Source organism: Misgurnus anguillicaudatus, chromosome 6 (assembly GCF_027580225.2).
Source record: "Misgurnus anguillicaudatus chromosome 6, ASM2758022v2, whole genome shotgun sequence".
Taxonomy (NCBI): domain Eukaryota; kingdom Metazoa; phylum Chordata; class Actinopteri; order Cypriniformes; family Cobitidae; genus Misgurnus; species Misgurnus anguillicaudatus.
This window is the reverse complement of record NC_073342.2, coordinates 17,758,754-17,777,934: the sequence shown is the minus strand read 5'-3', so window position 1 is coordinate 17,777,934 and position 19,181 is coordinate 17,758,754. Positions and strand designations below refer to the sequence as shown.

The 19,181-nt window shown below is 37.6% G+C and overlaps 1 protein-coding gene across 1 annotated transcript in view; it reads right to left on the bottom strand.

The window, feature by feature from the left end:
- Positions 1-19,181, bottom strand: part of syt9b (synaptotagmin IXb) — a 33,485-nt gene that overhangs the window by 9,752 nt on the left and 4,552 nt on the right. Inside the window, exons 2-3 of the mRNA XM_055193125.2 lie at positions 15,504-15,867; positions 14,754-15,300 (exon numbers count right to left, since the gene is read on the bottom strand). Of these exons, the coding sequence (XP_055049100.2) occupies positions 14,754-15,300; positions 15,504-15,867 (911 nt within the window). The remainder of the gene's footprint in view (positions 1-14,753; positions 15,301-15,503; positions 15,868-19,181) is intronic.

The following is a 19,181-nucleotide window of genomic DNA, read 5'->3' as shown; positions in this document are numbered from 1 at the left end:
ATTGAAACACTTTATATCCAAATGTCTTACTAAAATCCAAATGTCAAAACTTACTAAAATCAATGAATAGCACTAATAACGCCCCATTCTTACAGATCATTAACTAAAAAAAGTTGGTTTAGGGTTTAGTTACTCTTTAAAGGGACATTCCACTTTTTTGAAAATATGCTTATTTTCCAGCTCCCATAGAGTTAAACATTTAATTTTTACCTTTTTGGAATCCATTCAGCTGATCTCTGGGTCTGGCGCTACCACTTTTAGCATATAGCATAATCGATTAAATCTGATTAGACCATTAGCATCGCGCTAAAAATAACCAAAGAGTTTCAATATTTTTCCTATTTAAAACTTGACTCTTCTGTAGTTAAACCGTGAACTAAAATACCGCGGCTCCACATCATGATTACTACTGTGCCTCCAAATGATGTCATCGGCGTAATTTTTTTGAGATATATTTTTTTTACAAAGGAAGTCTGTGCTCCATCATTTTTACAGTCTGTGATTTTAAATGTACAAATTCATACGAATTAGCCATCTTATAAAATATGTATGAATTGTCATAAGATTGTGTTGAAAGCATTCGGCTAGTAAGCAAGCATTCGTATAAGCATATTTGCTACCCTAAATAACTCCTTTAGTCAGAATGAACCTTTTTATCAATGCTATTGAACCAAGCGCCACATGTATAAACCATATTGGATAGATTTTCACAAAAATCTCCATGTGCTGCATTCCGGGATTGACTTTTCCATAACAGATACATGCAAAGTCGCCTGTAGCCAAAACTAAGTCACCCATTATAATTTTGGATCAGCATCTATGCTGTCAGCACGCTTATGATCCCTTTAAAAAGCAAGCAACACTTGGCATCTCAGTAGGTTTTGGAACGCAGCCCATAACACTTGGAAATCTTCCCTGATGCAAACTGGGGTTAAGTGCTTTGCTCTAGGGTGCAATGGCGATCAAGTTGATTTGTTATCTTGGTAACCGTCTAGTTCCTGGGTCACCATCGGTCAGCTGATTGACTGGCATCTCGCGTTAATGCAATGACACAACAGGATGGAGGAGCAGAAGACGGACATGCATTAGTAATGAACCAAAGTGTGCGTGGACCCCAAATGGGCCTTTAATGCACATGGCAGCCCACAGCTGGCAGAACGTTCGCGTGCTGTCAATTATTCACTGATCTATGTTAATGGACACACACTGCGCTGTGATCGGATGGGCGTGTAGTGCTTCTAAAAGCATGTACGATCCCTTATCGTTACTTAGCCTCCCATATCTTCCTTCCCCCAAGGAAGCGAATGATGTCAAACTTCCAGGATTGTTGAAGGCCCATCAGCAAGTCAAACTTGTTTCATCTCAAAAGTCTTCAAATAATCTGCATGACTGGCTGGCACACCTCATTGGGTTTCTAAGTCTCTCCGACAAATCTAATCATCCGTGATTGTGTGTATTAGAGGGCCTGTTAAGATGGATCAGTCCCATCCCGAGCAGTTTGAAGCCCTTGGGCGCTCGCAGTGGGTGGCTCCATCTATTACGGTGGAGCAGAAAAGGTCACGGAAGCAGGCAGCGGAGACAGGCTCATTATCCGGCCAGGTCGCAGCACTGTGTCGGGGCCTGTTGGTCATGCTGGGAGCTGTGTTCATTATTGCTCTACAGGGATCAAGCGGACAGAGATGGAACTGGTCGCAGTTATACTTCTTCAGCATCACATTTAATCACTTCTTCATTGCAGAAACGTACACATTCAAACAGATGCATGACATGTTTTTAAGGCAAAAGTTCACCGAATATGTTTTCATCATTCTGGTGCCATTCCGACCGCAATCTATCTTTCTTTCATTAACCTAAAAGGAGATGCGAGGCAGAATGTCAGAGCATGTACTTTCCATTTCACAAAGGTTAGATGGTTATTCATAACACCGAGCTTCAAGAGGACAAAAACAGAAAAGTAGATTTAATAATGCACTTTAATGCATTTTATCCAAAGCGACTTTAGGCTATACATTTTATCAGTATGTGCGTTTCCTAGGGATCAAACTCATGGCCTTTGCACGGCTAACGCAATACTCAAAGCTACAGAAAATACCTCACGTCTCTTTTTATGTTTCACAGAGGAATGAAAATGATTTGGAACATTACAAGGCTTAGAAAATGTTAATTTGATGAACTATTTCTACTTTGACCAGGAGATCAGTCTTAGTATACAAATACTCTAGCAAGCACAGCTTCTCCTAACACACCCAAAGATCAATAAATGTTATCCCCACAGGGCTTGATGTAATGTAGGCAGTTTGTGTTTGTTGTTCCTTGCACAAAATAATTAGTGTCTAGGAAAGCAAGTATGGTAAGGGAGCAAGGTAATGTTTCCTCTAGTTTCTTGGGTCTCATCCATGCGAAGCACAACCTTTATTAACAGAGAGGTAAGTGAGGTTGGCTCTTGTTGCAAATTAAACCCTTAATTGGATTCTCCTCATCAAACCAGGCCCTGGTTGCTTCATTATCATAAAGAACGCCTTGTGTGGAACAAACCAATACAATGAAGAAAATGCTTAGAGGAATAGTTAACCCCAAATTAAAATTCGGTCAATGTTTACTCACACCTGCACCGTTCCAAAACCACAAGCCTTTCCTTCTGGGAAATCTTTGATGTCTTTACAACATGGAAAAGAGGGTTTGGAGTGATATGACAAATTATGATAGCATTTTAGTTTTTGGGTGAACTATCCCTTTAAGATTTGTAGGTAATTTGCAAAGTTTGTACCACAGAAAACAACCCTACACTCTTAAAAATAAAGGTTCCTAAAATGTTCTTCGTCGGGCTGTACTGTATGTTATGGATAATGTATAGGCAGCCGGTTGTTATCGCAGATATAACTGACTACCTTGGGCCCTAATTTAATGATCTAAGCGCATTGTCTAAAGCGCACGGCCTAAACGGGCGTGTCCGATTCCACTTTTGCTAATTTATCGACGAGAAAAATGGTTTGTGCGCCAAGCTCACGGTCAAAAGGGTTGTTCCTATTCTTGTAATGAGTAATGGGTGTGTTTTGGGCGTAACGTGCAATAAACCAATGACAGTCTCAGCTCTCATCCCCTTTAAAAGGCAGGTGCGTTGGCGCCATGCCGATTCCCTATTTAGATGGCGGATTTGTAAACTGAAAAACTAAGCGGAGGAAGATCATCAGTTTAAGATTGATATTAAAAAATTATGTTGTTTAATTTGTATTGAAATTTTTATTTTTTGGTATTTAAACCTTTTAAAGTCCTTTTTTTTAGTCATGGTAGTAAAATTAGCAGACTTTTAATTGCTGTAAATGTTTTGATAATGTTTAGACCTTTTGCATGTTTGCAAACAGAGATGACGTTTTTTGTGGGCGGAGCCCAACTGGTGGCAGAAAGTGACAGCTCCGCAATAGGGATGTGAAATGTTTTAGCGCTAAACTGTGATTTTTATGGATCCGGTGTTCTGTAGAAGTCTGTTTCCTCTATATTTCTCTTAAGTGTAATGTTTCTTATAACGTTTTCACCAAGTTACGTTTATTTTTTAAATAAATTAAAAGTTTAAATGGCTTGGCAACTGATATGTGTGAATGTATGTAATGTATATGTATTGTTTTTTATTGGTAAATCAATTATTTTTACAGTATGAATGCCTGAAGAGCAATACTATCATGTATTCTGTATAATATAATTTATTAAATATTTCACCATTTCCTGTTTTCAATTTCTTCCTTATATTTTTAGCCTATGTGTTTGTTCTAAAACTATTATGTTTACATACAAATTAATTTTTATAGGCCTGTTTATATATTATTAACACTTTACATCGTGTGTGTGTGTGTCTGTGTGTGCTATGTTTATATATTTATTAGTAAACATCATAATTTAGAACAAACAGACAGGAAGAAGACATAGGTTAAGATATAAGGTAAAAAGAAGTAATAGAAAACGAAAAAAATATGAAAACTTTAATAAATGGTAATATTATTAATATTATGAACTCATTCAAATCTTTAATCTTTCTAAATAAATTATAAATGTAACGTGATAAAAACGCTATAAGAGACACATAGAGAGAACAGACTTCGACAGAACACCGGATATCTTCTCTAATTATTTTCTATTCAAATTATTAAAAGATTTTCAGATGATTTCATCACTCCAGTCTGACGGTATACTATCAAAATGAAGGTCATCTATTTTGGCATTCCTATTTTGACACTCAACAGCACAACAAGACATTTTCTAGTGAGTTATATTGTTCGTTTCACTCGTGTCTCATTCATTTCTGAATGAACGTAACTGTGACGTCGACTTGCAAAAGGTCTATAACGAGCTGGCTGGCAACAAGTCAGTTATAGAAATAACCAGCCGCAACCGAATAGCATCTAAATAAACAACATTACTACTCACCATAGAACAACGTTGTGCAGGTTCATCAACAGCAACACCAATGAGACGCTCCCGTTAAACGTCTGTTTGAAGCATATCTCTCCACTTTTTAACACATACAACAATTCAGGAGAACCAAACTTTTTGACTCAACTAACTGCATCAAGCAAAACTCTTGGACGTCTTTTAGAGAGTCTATGCCGCGAACTTTGCATATTTTTGAGAATCCAATGTTTAGCTGATCATTATAACTGCCTGGTCATTATTATCCACGTGTACACAATTCTCTTCCTCAATGGAACGTCAGAGCTTTGTTTTCCAGGGACCGAAACTAATCACGACACTCGCGTCTCCTGGAAATCCGGTTTATTTCAATCAATCAAAGACGACTTTGACATTCTCACAGGGTTTTCCAGAAAAGTGTACGAAAAGCATTGGACGTTTAGCCAACAGTCTGTGGGCGTGACGTCTGAGGCTGAGACTAGGGAATAACCACTGATTTATATAAATGACTGGATTGCGCATGACATCACACTTGTGAAGCCACCACGCCGCCATGTTGATACCCAAACGTTCTATTAAATCAATGGACGTTATCAGATTTTAATGATAAAACATCACTTTACTCGTCTTCGTTTTTATATCTGAAGTTACCCTGTACATTATTACAACACAAACGTCCTAAGCATGTAAATAGTTATTTACTGAAAGTTGTACATTTTGCGTTTTAATCAGTTATTATACATTCATCTTTATTACAGTATCAGATCAGCAGACAGACTGCAGCATATTTAGTATTAATGACAATAAACGTGCTCATTCTGAAATCTAAATAAATAATCATGCTTTGTACTGTATGTGCATGCAATAATTTGCTGGTTTCTTAATTATGTTATCCAAACTTACTTAAAGCTATCTAAACTTATTTAGAGAAATAACGCTGACCGTCACTGTGTAGCTGAATGTCAAAAAAACTTTATTTATAACCGTGTCATTAACAAATGCAGCAGACACACTCACCTTAACGGTTTTTTATAAATCCATTATCCTGCCCGATTAAAACATAAACATTGCAAATAACACGAAAATTAACAAACAATTTACATACACATACCCTAAAAATTAACCTTAATTAACCCAAATTGCCATGAGATTAGGGTGCTTATTATGATAACAATATTACAGTAAAATGGAAACATAACCCGATTTTCCTTACAACTTCATTTTGTTTCTTTCCCAAACATGTAGTCTTGAAGCATGGCAGAGTAGGCGTGGCTTGGAGGGGCGTGCCACCTCCTCAACTTGTTTTAAGTGAAAGCGAATGCTCTGAACCCTCCTTCTTTTTGCATACAAGACATATTAAGGGTTGGCCCTCGCAAAACCAATTCCTCTCAGGCTAGATAATTCAATTATGCCCTTCCATCTGTAGACTATAGAATAACAGACGCCTCCTGCTCTCTTAAGCACTTAAATCAAGTCAGCGGTGAAATTATGGTCACTTGCGCGCCGTCAATGCAATTATAGCGCAGTTGCGAAGAGGTCGAAAGCGGCTCTGAGAAGGGTCTATGTAGTGTTATTTATCTCCCACCATCCCCGGGCTGCTTTGCTCTTTTAGAGGCATATTAGCAGGCACGAACGCTGGTCATCACATCAAAAAGAGTGAAAAGATTAATGAAAGTGAGGGCAAAGCAAAGAGGCTTGTTAACATTTGCTTAATCACTGAGTTCCCAGTGTGTAACATGAACGCGGGAAACATTAATGCTACACTGATGCTGGATTATTTCCTGTAGCTCAGTTGGTAGAGCATTTCGTTAGCAATACGAACATCATGGGTTCGATCCCCAGGGAACACGCATACTGAATGTGCCTGCTAAATGCATGAATGTAAAATCTACTCGATTCTGATTGGTCACTCGTGTCCCATATATTTGAATGACCATCTACATTGTTATTTTTTTGTCTTGCGTGTTACGATAAGGTCTCTTTTTGTAACATAACACAAAGAAATTTACACTTAAATCAATATTTCATGCCAGTATTATCACAATATAAACCTCTCACCTTCACGTAAATGTACCGATCACCCTGTCCAGCTTTATTTTGCAATACTGACTCTCAAGTTTACAAAAATGTCATTTCACTACTTCAGTCGTAACACAAGGTAAATGTCTCGTGGTTAGAGGTGAATCCGACAGCAGATTCAATAGCACTAAATCCTGCTGATTGACCTTTTAGTCTTCCGGATTAGAGATCCCTCAATCGTTCTCTACCCAGCTGGGTGGAATGAATTGGCCTTTTCGTACATTAACTAGCTCGTGTTTTATTTATAGGCAGACCTAAATTACACCTTTGATAAGATTTAAGCAAACATTATTATTCATTCAGACCGGAATGCATATTACTCTGGATCTGAAGACGCAAAGGGTAATGTTGCGTTTCTCAGGACCGATATTCAAAGTTGTATCTGGATGTATTAAGTCTTTGTATGCGATGCATCTTGTCCTGTGGATTGTATTTCATTTCAATCTAAGCCTGGCTGTGCTCCTGAAACTCTCATGCATTTTTAAAAAGCTCTGGTCTGAATCTCTAAGTAATACAAGATTTAGCAAAAATGAAGAGGATCAGTATACTTACTATACTTGTGATGATGCCAATATACAGAACTAATTAACCTGATAGGATTGAAAAGAGTAAACAACAGAAATACATAGATAAATGGTACAAAATATCATTTGGGATTTTTTGCTTTGAAATATTAATCACACTTCGGCTTAATCCAATAGCTTCTATGTGCGCTCCTGTAAACATGATTTATCATAATTAGGGTAAAGCTTGATTTTATTTTTAAGGTTTGTTGTTACAGGACTTGCGCCTACAATAACCAAAAACAACTATTATTTTAGAACCATTAAAACCACTACATTAATACCTTCATATTTTGTTTCACATCAGTTGCAAATATACACTCAAGTATGCACAATAATTAATGCATGGATTGCACGCATGGCTTGCGTTCCCGCGCTGGCCCTCCCCAGAGGTATGGCCTAATTCTATACACTGAAACAGCTTGTGATGCATGCTTTGATGTTAACCTCCAGATACAGTATCTGATAAAACACATCACTGAGCTATTTTAAGACATATATTTTAACTTTAACTTTAGGAGAGATAGAATAAGTTTAAATATGTATTTAATAATATAAGTTTAATGGAATAGTTCACCCTAAATTATACATTTTGGTTAAAAATTAACCACATATTAAAACCCATCACCTTTCGTCTGTGGAACACAATCAGAAATCAGAAGTTTTGAAAAAAGCTCACACCGTTGTTTTTCCATTCAACTAGAGCGATTACAGTAAACAGTGGCTGTCAAACGCTTATATTCAATGTTAGAAAAATGGTCAAAATATGTACTGTACTGTCACTGGGGCAGTACCCTTTAAAAAGGTCCTAATACTGTATGTATTAGGTAAAGATATGTATACTATACATTTGGTACCAATATGTACTGCCGAGGTACTAATATGAACTCTTTAGGTCCAAAGGTATACTTTTTGAAAGGGTACAACCCAGTGAAAGTACCTATTTTGCATTTACACATTTGTTATACTGCAATTTTATTTTCTTAGTAGGGGGGAGCGGGGGCGAAAGTACCATTTTTCAGAAAAACGTAATTTTAAAAGATAATGTTTTAGACAGAGATATATTTTTGCTTTGGTCAGTAACTCACAAATGTGGTTTATCAATACCAGGAAGTATTTTGTACAAATGTAAAACGACTTCAGTATAATTTCACTTTGAACAGAAGTTGCGCATTGTTACTTTCGACCCTTTAAGATGGGATGAAAGTAACACAAAGGTGGGTCAAAAGTAACAAAAGTAACTCAATTTTTGTGTTACATTTGTTTTTAGTAAATATACATGACTATGACCTTGTTAATATATAACTGCAAACATATTTTGTCATTTATTATCTGCAAAAAATAATGAAATTACATTTTCATTTAAAATTTCCATCTAACATCTAATTTTTCAAAAGCAACCCGACAGTACAAACTTGAATAAGAAAACTTGTTGAGACTAAAACATTTTTTCAACAGTTTCAACACTATGAAATTTTTATTAAATTCAATTGGAATAATATACATTTTCTACATAATGCAATAGTATTAGCAGCGGGACAAAAGTGTCACTTTCGTCCCGACAGGAACTCCTGACATTTAAAGGAACAGTATGTAAGAAATGTATATCAAATAATCATAAAATGGCCCTGATATGTCACTAAACATTAAGAAATCATTTTCATTTCAAATACTTAGGCTATATCACTGACAACAGTGGTCCAGCCAGGATATTGTCAATTAAAAAGTGGAGTTGCAGTCCTCAACTGATGTTTATGTTGTCATGTTGTGTATTGGCCACCAGTTGTGTGCTTGCAGTACCAGTTTTAGCCACAATCCTACATAATGTTCCTTTAAACACGATTAACTTTTATTTTGAAAAAACTCTTGAGAAGTCAAACTGGATGTGTTAGAGCACTAAATAACCTGTAGATTAGTACTTTAACACATGAAACGAGAAAAAAATGAACACTTTAGGAATTTACTTATCATGGTCGAAAACAGCTTTCTGGACACACGTGTGCAAAACGGTGACGAAATAACGAGATATTTATCAGTTCTCTCAAGGGTTGAGTGCTAAAGATGCTGTCATAGTTTGAAATTCAAATGCAGTCAAGGCTCGGAGAAAATCACTTTGTTATTTTTATCCCGCGTTACTTTTGCCCCGGTTCTCCCCTATGTACCTATGTTCCCTGGGTATTGACCTCACAACCTTTTGCGCTGTTAAGATTATGCTCCACCAACTAAGCAACACCTTAAAAAAGTTAAAAGTTACAAACTTAAAAGGACACAAAATTATTAAATGAATATAATGAAATGACATAAAATGGTCTATACAACTATTTGCTAAAAATAGATTTGAGAGTTGCTGTGGAAAGACCAAGACCAGAGCGTGTCGAGACCAAGACAAGACCAAGACTTTGAGGGGCCGAGACCAAGACAAGAACGAGACTAAAGACCAAGACCATCAAAAAAATGGATGGAATTACATATGAAATACTGTGGGCCTTTTAAAAAACAATTAGTGTAATTGTGGTCTTGACTGGTCTTAAAATAAAATCCCGAGACCACTAGTCTGAAACCAACACAAGACTGAGGCCAAAGAGTGTCAAGGCCGAGATAAAACTAAGACCATCAAAAAATGGTCAACCAAGACCCGTCGAGTGCTACAACACTATTTTGATAAAACATCAAAATATATAAAACATTTAAGCAGCCAATATGGTGTCAGTAAATGGGAAAGACCAGATCAAATTGAAAAATATATTTTTTTGGTTAAGCAAAAAATAGTATGTAAGGGTCTAGAACAACATGTGGGTGAGTAAATGATAATTTTTTTAGTATTGCATAAGATACCCCTTTTATATGCATATATGCCGTATGTTCCAATACAATTTACTGTTTTAGTACCAAGTTTACAGTTGAATTAAACTAATGTTACTTGTTTTTAATATAATAAACTGATGGAGGGGGGACCTTCGCTTGTGTTGTTTCTTGTGTACCGGCATGTACTACCAGACAACTGGGACAAAATCCTATGAGACTGAGGTTTGAGACCGATCAATTTCCCACAATCAGAAATCTACACTGCTCTCGTCCATTTAAAACAATAAACCTGAAACCACTGTACATTCGTGTCTGTGCAAATGCTCCAGCTATTTTAAATGTGGGTCATCCCTACATGGGCCAAGTGTGATTATGAAATATTCACGCTTCTAAAAGTATATTTTTATGTTGCTGCCTCTGTAACTATCAAGTGATCTGTAGAGGAGCCATGTTTAGTTGTACCTTCAGTATGGCCATTAAATGCTTCTATTATAAGTGATTGAGGATTATTTGAGTTTGAAGCAGTCACATGGGTCTAATAACCATTTATGTTATGATATTTCCCAAAAATGCGATGCAATAACTTGTTAAATGATGTGTGTTTCTCAACTCCTGTCCTCGTAAACGTTTTCGTTGTCTGTCTATATAAAATACGGCAAATTCTTCCAAAAAAAGCTTGCTCGACTTCATGCCGCAGCGCGCAGAACGATCAGCACATGACATCGCAGTACTGCGAAAGCGACCGGAAAGCATACAGAGTCCTCAACTCTCAAATCACTATTCTCGCACGACTGCGATGTCACGCACTGATCGTCTGCGTAGGGCTGCTGAAGTCAAACAAACCTGTTTCCAAAATAACACACTAACAAGCTGATGAGTTAAATCAGGTACTTTATATTGGGAGAAGTCTAAAACATTTTGGTAGGGAAGTTGCGAGGACTGGAGTTGAGAAACACTGCTATATACTGTACCAACCCATTCTCATGAAATGCGTATAAATAGCACGTAGTGTGAAAAGTCGTGCAATGCATACGCCAAATTCCAATTTTGCGTGCATATTATACACCAGTCCATCCCGTTCACTTAATTTGGTGTATCTTTTTGTGTCGTTTTATGTATTGGTTTCTCATTTTTTTCTGTTTTTTAAACTTTAAATTGTCGTTTGGGGTAAGATTTGGGGTTTGCTTTAGGATGTCATTTTATATATAGGTTTCACCACGTTTTAGTCTATTTTTAATCCATGGTCGTTGTAATGTTGATGTTAGAATTGGGGTTTGGGTAGTGATGGGGACAAGACCGCCTATGCGTCAAGACTGTTGGTTTTCAAATACAGTCGAGTCCGAGTCAAGACCGAGTCTTTGAGGAAGCAAGTGTGAGTCAAGACCGAGTCATTTAGGAGTCGAGACCGAGTCGAAACCAAGTCCATAAAACATGTCAGTTTTCATATTCATGATTTAACATCACCCCAGTTAATAATCAACAGTTAGGCCTACAGACTAAGCTAGATTGTGAATTGTTTAGAGAAGCAATCTTAACGTCTTAATATGGAATATGCTTTTACTATCATTAAAAAATTCCCTACCACATCCATCATCTTATGCCTATTTTTCTACAGATAAATAAACGGCTCTGACGGCAGTATCTTTGCATTGCACCATGGGATGACATTTTCAAATAATGACCGTCAACATTGCATTTTATTATTATTGTTAAGTGTTGTGTGGTTTTTATATGAACAAAAAAAAAACGTTGGTCTCGAGGATCCGGTCTGAAATTACGAGTCTTTCTCCTCCCACTGTGGTCCGAGACCAAGTCAAGACCGAGTCTTTAAAGGAACAAGCCCGAGACGAGTCAGAGAAAGCAGAAATCGGTCTCGAGACCGATCTCGGACTCGAGTACTACATCACTAGGTTTGGGATGTCATTTTATGTAGTTGTTCTAACCCCAAACCCAAGCGACAATAGTAAAACAATATTTAAAGCTACCCAGTCTCACAAGGTTTCGTGATATAGTCACGTAAATTTTTGATTCTTTTTTTGTGATATTATCATGAATTTCCGCGTTTTTTACTCAACTGCTTTTTCCTATTTTCAAACCATTGTCACTTCGGTTTAGGGTTAGATCTGGTGCTTGCATTAGAATGTCAATTTATGTATTGGTTTATAAAAAAAAAATCTGATTTTTTTTTATTTGTCGCCTGCCGTTAATGTTAGAGTTGGGTTTGGGTAGGGATGTCATTTTATGTAAATCTAACCCTAAACCGAAGTGACAATGGTAAGAAAATAGTACAAAACAGTTGAGTAACCAATACATGATAATCACACGAAAACAGGAATTCGTTATAAGGTCACGAAAAAACGCGGAAATAAAAAGAATCAAAAAGTTACGTGACTATATAACGAAATTTCAAGATGCGCTGTATATATTAAGTGAACGGGAAGGACTGGCGTATCATATGCAACTGGAATTTGGCGTATTTGGCGAATTTGACTTTTCACACTCCGTAATATTTAAATGCATTTGATGAGAATTGTTGATTGTACAATATGCAATATAATAAGGATTTAAAGGAATAGTCTACTCATTTTCAATATTAAAATATGTTATTACCTTAACTAAGAATTGTTGGGAGTACTTCGACTCGGCGCAGTAACACCCTCCCTCTCCCATTATGAGAGGAAGAAGGGGAGCGGACTTTTCAGGCGAGTCGAAGTACTCCCAAAAGTCCTACCACGCCACAAAACATAGTTACTCTTTTAAATCCGCTTAGAAAACACCTACGTTTTATTTTGTACCACCAAACTTGCTCGCACAACCACTCGTCCCAAACAGGAAAAACGTTGATGTGTTTGGCCACCTCCAACTCCATCTCCAAATGGCACCACCGAATGAATGGGGCCAAGCCAAACGCCATCGAAGCGTCGCAGCGCGCCCCAGCGCCCACGCGCACGCACACAGATGACAGAGGGATATAGGGATGTCAATTTACACAATTTCACATATTCGATGATCATTTAAATTAACAATCAATCAATCGAATAATCGTTAACCGTAATAGTGCAATAAGCCTTTACAGCAGTGGCATATAGCCAATGACATAAAAGTGTGTGTAAAAATGCCAGCTTCCTAACGCGAATTAAAAGATTTTATTTTGTCTATATAACATGCTAGTGGGATTGTAAAATGAGTCAATGTAGTTGGTGTTTTGATAAAATCATCAATTTAATCTCAAGATGAAATATAATGACTAATAGACACAGTATAACTCCGCCTCATAACGGGCACTCCGCACAGTCAGATGAAAGTCCGTGCGTCCATGACAAAATAAAAGTTTCATTATCATCAAGTGTTATTTTTCTAGTTGTTCACCTCGCGTTCCGAGTCATTGATACACCGCTTGTTGTAATTATATCCAAGAAGCACAGGAAGGGCACTTTTCCCGTTGTCACCTCAGCTGCAGCGTACTTTCAGCAAAGATGCTTATATTATGAAGATTTCAACCTTCTATTAGAAAACCCGTTTAGCGTGTAGCGCCTCAGCCAGTCAATAATGATGATCAGTGATATATGTTGCGGGCGTTCAGAGTGTAACGACAGTCAGTTACAGTTTACATTTTAGTTTCTTGCCAGAATTTAAGATTACATTTTAATCTGTTCATTAAGAACGGCTTCTGGTCTCCTTTCCTGTGTAAAGCAGCGTTAGCAGCGTTGCTATGCTAATCTTGCAGGCTTCCCTGAAGAGGGTCTTTGTTTTCAGTATGCTAACCGTATTTGCATTTTCGGCATCGGACCCTCTCAGATCCACTGCGAATGAAATTTCATTGCGTTAGCAGCCAGCCTTGTCTCGAATGAGGTTAAAAAGCCCAGGTGTGTGTTTGTCATCGAGCATTGTTTGTGATCATGGCTAGTTTAACTTATGCACGCTTGTTTAATTTTTTTCACACACTGTGTATGTGCTTTGCGCATGCGCCGCACACGTGCTTGCTTTTTCGACAATCGTTAAATTTTATCGATTTAATTCTTATCGACAATTAATCGAAGATCGATTAATTGTTAACATCCCTAGAGGGATGTATTAACAATTCTTAGTTAAGGTAATAACATAGTTTAATATTGAAAATGAGTAGACTATTCCTTTAAGTAAAAAAAATTATATAACCAACATACGTTTCATATTCTTGCTATCGGCATCAACTTAAAACTTTGACTATACATACGCTTTGAGAGGCAGATTCCCAGAAAGATTTTTGGATTAATCCAGGAATAGGCCTTAGTTATAATAGTTTTTACAAACATACCTCACAAAAACAATACTGGTGTGCATCTTGAGACGCAATGAAGGCACTGATATATGTGTAAGATATTTTAGTGCAAGATGTTTTTTTTAATTAAAGCAGCTCAAAATGCATTTAAACCTGGGACTAGCATAAGCCCTGTCCAGGAAATTGCCCCTTAAAGTATTAAAAAGATATTGCAAACCACTGCATATGAAAATTGCGATATGTAAATCTCCAATATTTTGGGTGAATATTGCAGCATTTATTTTAGAGATTTTTAAATCCATTTGAAGCAAGGTAGACACGAACACACACAGATTATCCCACATGAAAAACACAGGCAGTACTAAAATCTATTTCTAAAGTATTTCTACATTTACAACATTTTTTTTAATCGCCTTCATCCATTTATATGCTGATTTATGTTTTGTTGTCAAAAGAGTTTTATGTTGCGGTTTGGATTTATTTAACCGGACACTATCATCAGTGCACAAATGACCAATTGCAGTCTCCTTTACTGGAGTCATGCACTATTACGACATAATTATACAGTACACCTACTGTAATACAACCTACACAGCACTAAACCCATGGCCTTGTTACATAGAAAAATAACACTCGAGACTTACCGCACTAACATAAAGGATATCCCTGCAGAGCCTGGTTTCCTGTGGAAAGTCAGGAAGATCAAAGAAGTTGTCCACCACGACTTGGCCGATGACATCGTGGCGGGAGAAGCGGTCAAAGTCGTACACGCTGAAGTGCAGCTTGCGTTCGGGTAGCTCGCCGTACGCCACTGGAAACAGGAAAACCTCGTCGAAGATGGGGTTTAGAGTCTTGCGGTGAACCTTGGTCTGATGCTTGGTCTTGCGATCTGGCAGTAGATAGATCTTCACGTACGGATCAGATGTTCCAGTAAAGTCCTTGGCGGGTAGATCCTGGGCCTTATGAATCTTCACGATGAGCTGCTCTAAATCACAGTCGTATTTGATGATGAAATGCAGACGACCGCAGCTGTCTGCTCGCCTGCCGTCATCCGTGTCCACAGAACGCTGCTTGTACAGCTCGGGTTTAATGCGGCCCAGGCCCGGACCCGTCATGGACTCCTGTCTCTGGAACTGGGCCATGTTGAAGTCCGGATTGGAGATGTTCATCTGTCTCCGGATGGAATTGTGCCTGGGGCGAGAAGAGTGTTGGTGTTTCTCATGATAATGGTTTATTTGCTAGCTAGCTTCTGCATAGCTAGACTGAGTGAAAGTTTAATTAAAGCTGAAGGTCACCGAGGCACACACTGTCTGACAAATGCCAAACTGAGAATTGCTAAACAGATATCAATGGGCGGTGATTACCTCTGATGAATTTGGGAAAACATGACTCACCTGACGGATGAGGTCGGCTCGGTTACTTGTCGCTGTACGCGGGCTATGTGGATGTGATTGAGCTCCCTCGCCTTAGACTCGGCCTCCAAGTGGATGTCCGGAGACGTGTGACTGATCTTCATGGCCGATTCCGGCAGCATCGTCGGGCCGGAAGGATCTTTCTCAAAGTCTTCGCTGTATTCCCGCTCCAGACCTTCCACCTCGGTCAGGACGGGCTGCTGCTCTCCTTGTTGGTCCTTTAGACCGGGGAGAAAGCGATTGCGCCATGGGACCCAAAACAGCTTCCATGACACGAAGAGGGAGACGCTGAATAGTGCAAGGCCGCAAGTGGTCACCAAAAGAGACAACAGGCTTACAGACACATCTGGAACGAAGAAGAAGAGGAATAGTAGATCAAATAATAAGATCCTTCATTATCAACAGAGGAACTGAATAAATCAAACATTTTCATTATTCTATTTTCATAAACCCAATTAGAGGATGAAATTTTAAAGATTTGATGAGTCATCACATTCAAACATATCCTGCATGAAGATACTGAAATTTGGTAGAGGGAGCCTCCAATAACTGTGTTGGAGTTAAAGCACAGTTCTAGTTGCTGAATGCACAGTAATGGATCTCTATGCTCTCTCTCGCTTTCTCTCACGCCTCTTGAGATGGTTTCTCCGAATTAGGCCACCCAGCCAGAGAGGCTTTTAGTGTGGACTGAATAAATCCCTGTCAGATTGCTCATCCGTGTGCTTTCTATTTAGCGCATACTGATTCTCTTTTTCTATACCTAAAGAAAATATATATTCAAACTACTTACAGTAAAAACTAAAAATATGAAAAAGATCATATCTGTATTACTATCTTATTACACGGCATGTTAGAATGCTTGATTCTGATTGGCCAGTCGCAACATTTGCAGGTTCGTTATTTCCAGATAACAACGCTCAAAAGTAACAACACACGGTAACCCGGATGCTGCAAATCATTTTGATAGGTACAGTTTAATATTATACAAAAATGAAATATAAATATGTCTTTAAATAACATATATGACATTATATTTACAAATAATTAAACTAAATAGCGTGTTTGCGACATTTAAACATCTGAAAATAAAGTGTTTTTTTTTTATCGCGGAAGGTCTGCATTCGTTAAAAATAGGCTAATAAAATATTTCAAATCAATATTTCATGTTCCTTACCTTACTTACGAGGTAAATAGCCGTGTAATAAGTGGGATCATGTACAGGCAGCAGGTTGTTATCTTAAAGCAACACTAAAGAGTTTTTGCTCTTTGCTCCCCCTACAGGTTAGAAGCGTTATTGTCCATTACCACTGTTGTAAATACTGCAGCATAGCTGGCTCTGATTGGATTGTAGGTCTGCCGTAAAGAAAGTTTTTGTAGTTTTCAATCGAACTACAGGACCGCGACGCGACGGTTGGAAACTTCTTTAGCTGATCACACTGTCGGGGGGTTATCATATCTGCGATAACATCCTGCTGGCTATACATTATCCCTTACAAATCATATACCTGTAGTCCAAGATCGCTTTGTGTGAGGATCAGACTTCCAATTTTCATTTTTGTGTGAAGTATTTCTTTAAAACAACAGGATCAGGAATATTAGGAATGTGTGACCCAGCTAAAGTGAATTTATTGTAACATAATGTAAAGAAATACACTCACCTAAAGGATTATTAGGAACACCATACTAATACTGTGTTTGACCCAAAACTGCCTTAATTCTATGTGGCATTGATTCAATAAGCTGCTGAAAGCATTCTTTAGAAATGTTGGCCCATATTGATAGGATAGCATCTTGCAGTTGATGGTGATTTGTGGGATGCACATCCAGGGCACAAAGCTCCCGTTCCACCACATCCCAAAGACACTCTATTGGGTTGAAATCTGGTGACTGTGGGGGCTATTTTAGTACAGTGAACTCATTGTCATGTTCAAGAAACCAATTTGAAATTATTCGAGCTTTGTGACATAGTGCATTATCCTGCTGGAAGTAGCCATCAGAGGATGGGTACATGGTGCTCATAAAGGCATGGACATGATCAGAAACAATGCTCAGGTAGGCAGTGGCATTTAAACGATGCCCAATTGGCACAAAGGGGCCTAAAGTGTGCCAAGAAAACATCCCCCACACAATTACACCATTGCATTAATGAGAAATTGAACAGGTGTTCCTAATAATCCTTTAGGTGAGTGTATATAACCTTGATATCTTTAACTCATTCGCCAACAGCCATTTTTTTTAAAGTTGCCTGCCAGCATTTTTTGTAATTTTCACAAAAGTTTCACAAAATGCATTCCAGAAAAATGTTCTTTTAAAATATATAAACATAAAGAGTTAATATTAACTGAGTAAGGTCATGTCATACATTGATATCAATGAGTGGAAACAAACTTTGATGCTCCTGATCTCCTCATTAGATTATGAGACTTAAGCCTAAATTTCATAAGGATTTCAGACAGGGTCACATATTATATGGAATAAATAATAGAAATATATACACTAAAATTACCTATTATTGTGGTATATAAAGTGGTACAATTGGTATTTTGGGAGGTTTTGCATAGTCCTCTGAGTTCTTCATTTCATATAATAATGAGTTACACTTCCCAATAAATCATGGGAAAACAGCATTCAACCAAGATATCAAGTGTTAATCTCTTCCTGATTTGTCTGTACTAAAATTTCATGAGTGCTCATGAAGTGCACTTCGTTGGATAAATCTAACTGCAGGTTTCATACTGGCAAAACATAAAATAAATGGATTCATAATTTTTTCTTGTCCTAATGCTCACAACATGTAATCAGGCTTATTAACATGTAGCAATGTTCCACAGACTTTAATAGACTCTGTGGGATATCCACAACACACCAAATTAAACACAGGATTTATTTGTGACATATACTGCACTGGTCTATGAGCATAACATTTAGCATATTTAAAACGCAGCTACATCTCTATGTTTGTATGAGGTTATGTGTGGTCAGAAAAACATACAGTAATATGTGGCTAATATGAATATTAAATCTAACTCTTAAGAAGACAGCCCTAAAAACAAACAAAATCCCTCAGGTTAGGATTCAAACTTGTAATATGAATAAATAATACAACAGAGAACATACTCTGAGTAGCTGCCTCCTTGGGACACATATTCAGTGCAATAACATTTCATGCATATTGTTTCCGTGAGGGACTCCTAGGCTAGGCTACAGCACTGTAAATAGGACACCGAGTTTTACAGTATATTGAAAATAAAAAATCATGCAATGTCGGCTTACCATTGTATATTAAATATTAGTGAGTGTGTCAATGCAAAATGAGACAAATCAGTTATTGACTATTTAAACAATGCAATAGTAAAGTGTCTTACAGTAAGGCAAAGCGCTAATCATAGTCTATTTAGTTTACTTTGAATAGAGTTTTTGTAAATATAAGTCTGTACCACAAATACATTGAAACTATCAAAGGTGAATGATGTTGGTCAAAACTTACAAAGGTAGAAGTAACATCTATGTCAATGAGGAAAAACTGCTCATGCTAATGCGAATGCTAATTACACTCTGGGCGTCATTTATAAAGCATGCAAAAATCAATTGCATATTTATAAACGTGAAAAAGTGCTTAGCGCCACGTCAGGGTCTGAGCAGACGTACACACTTTTGCTT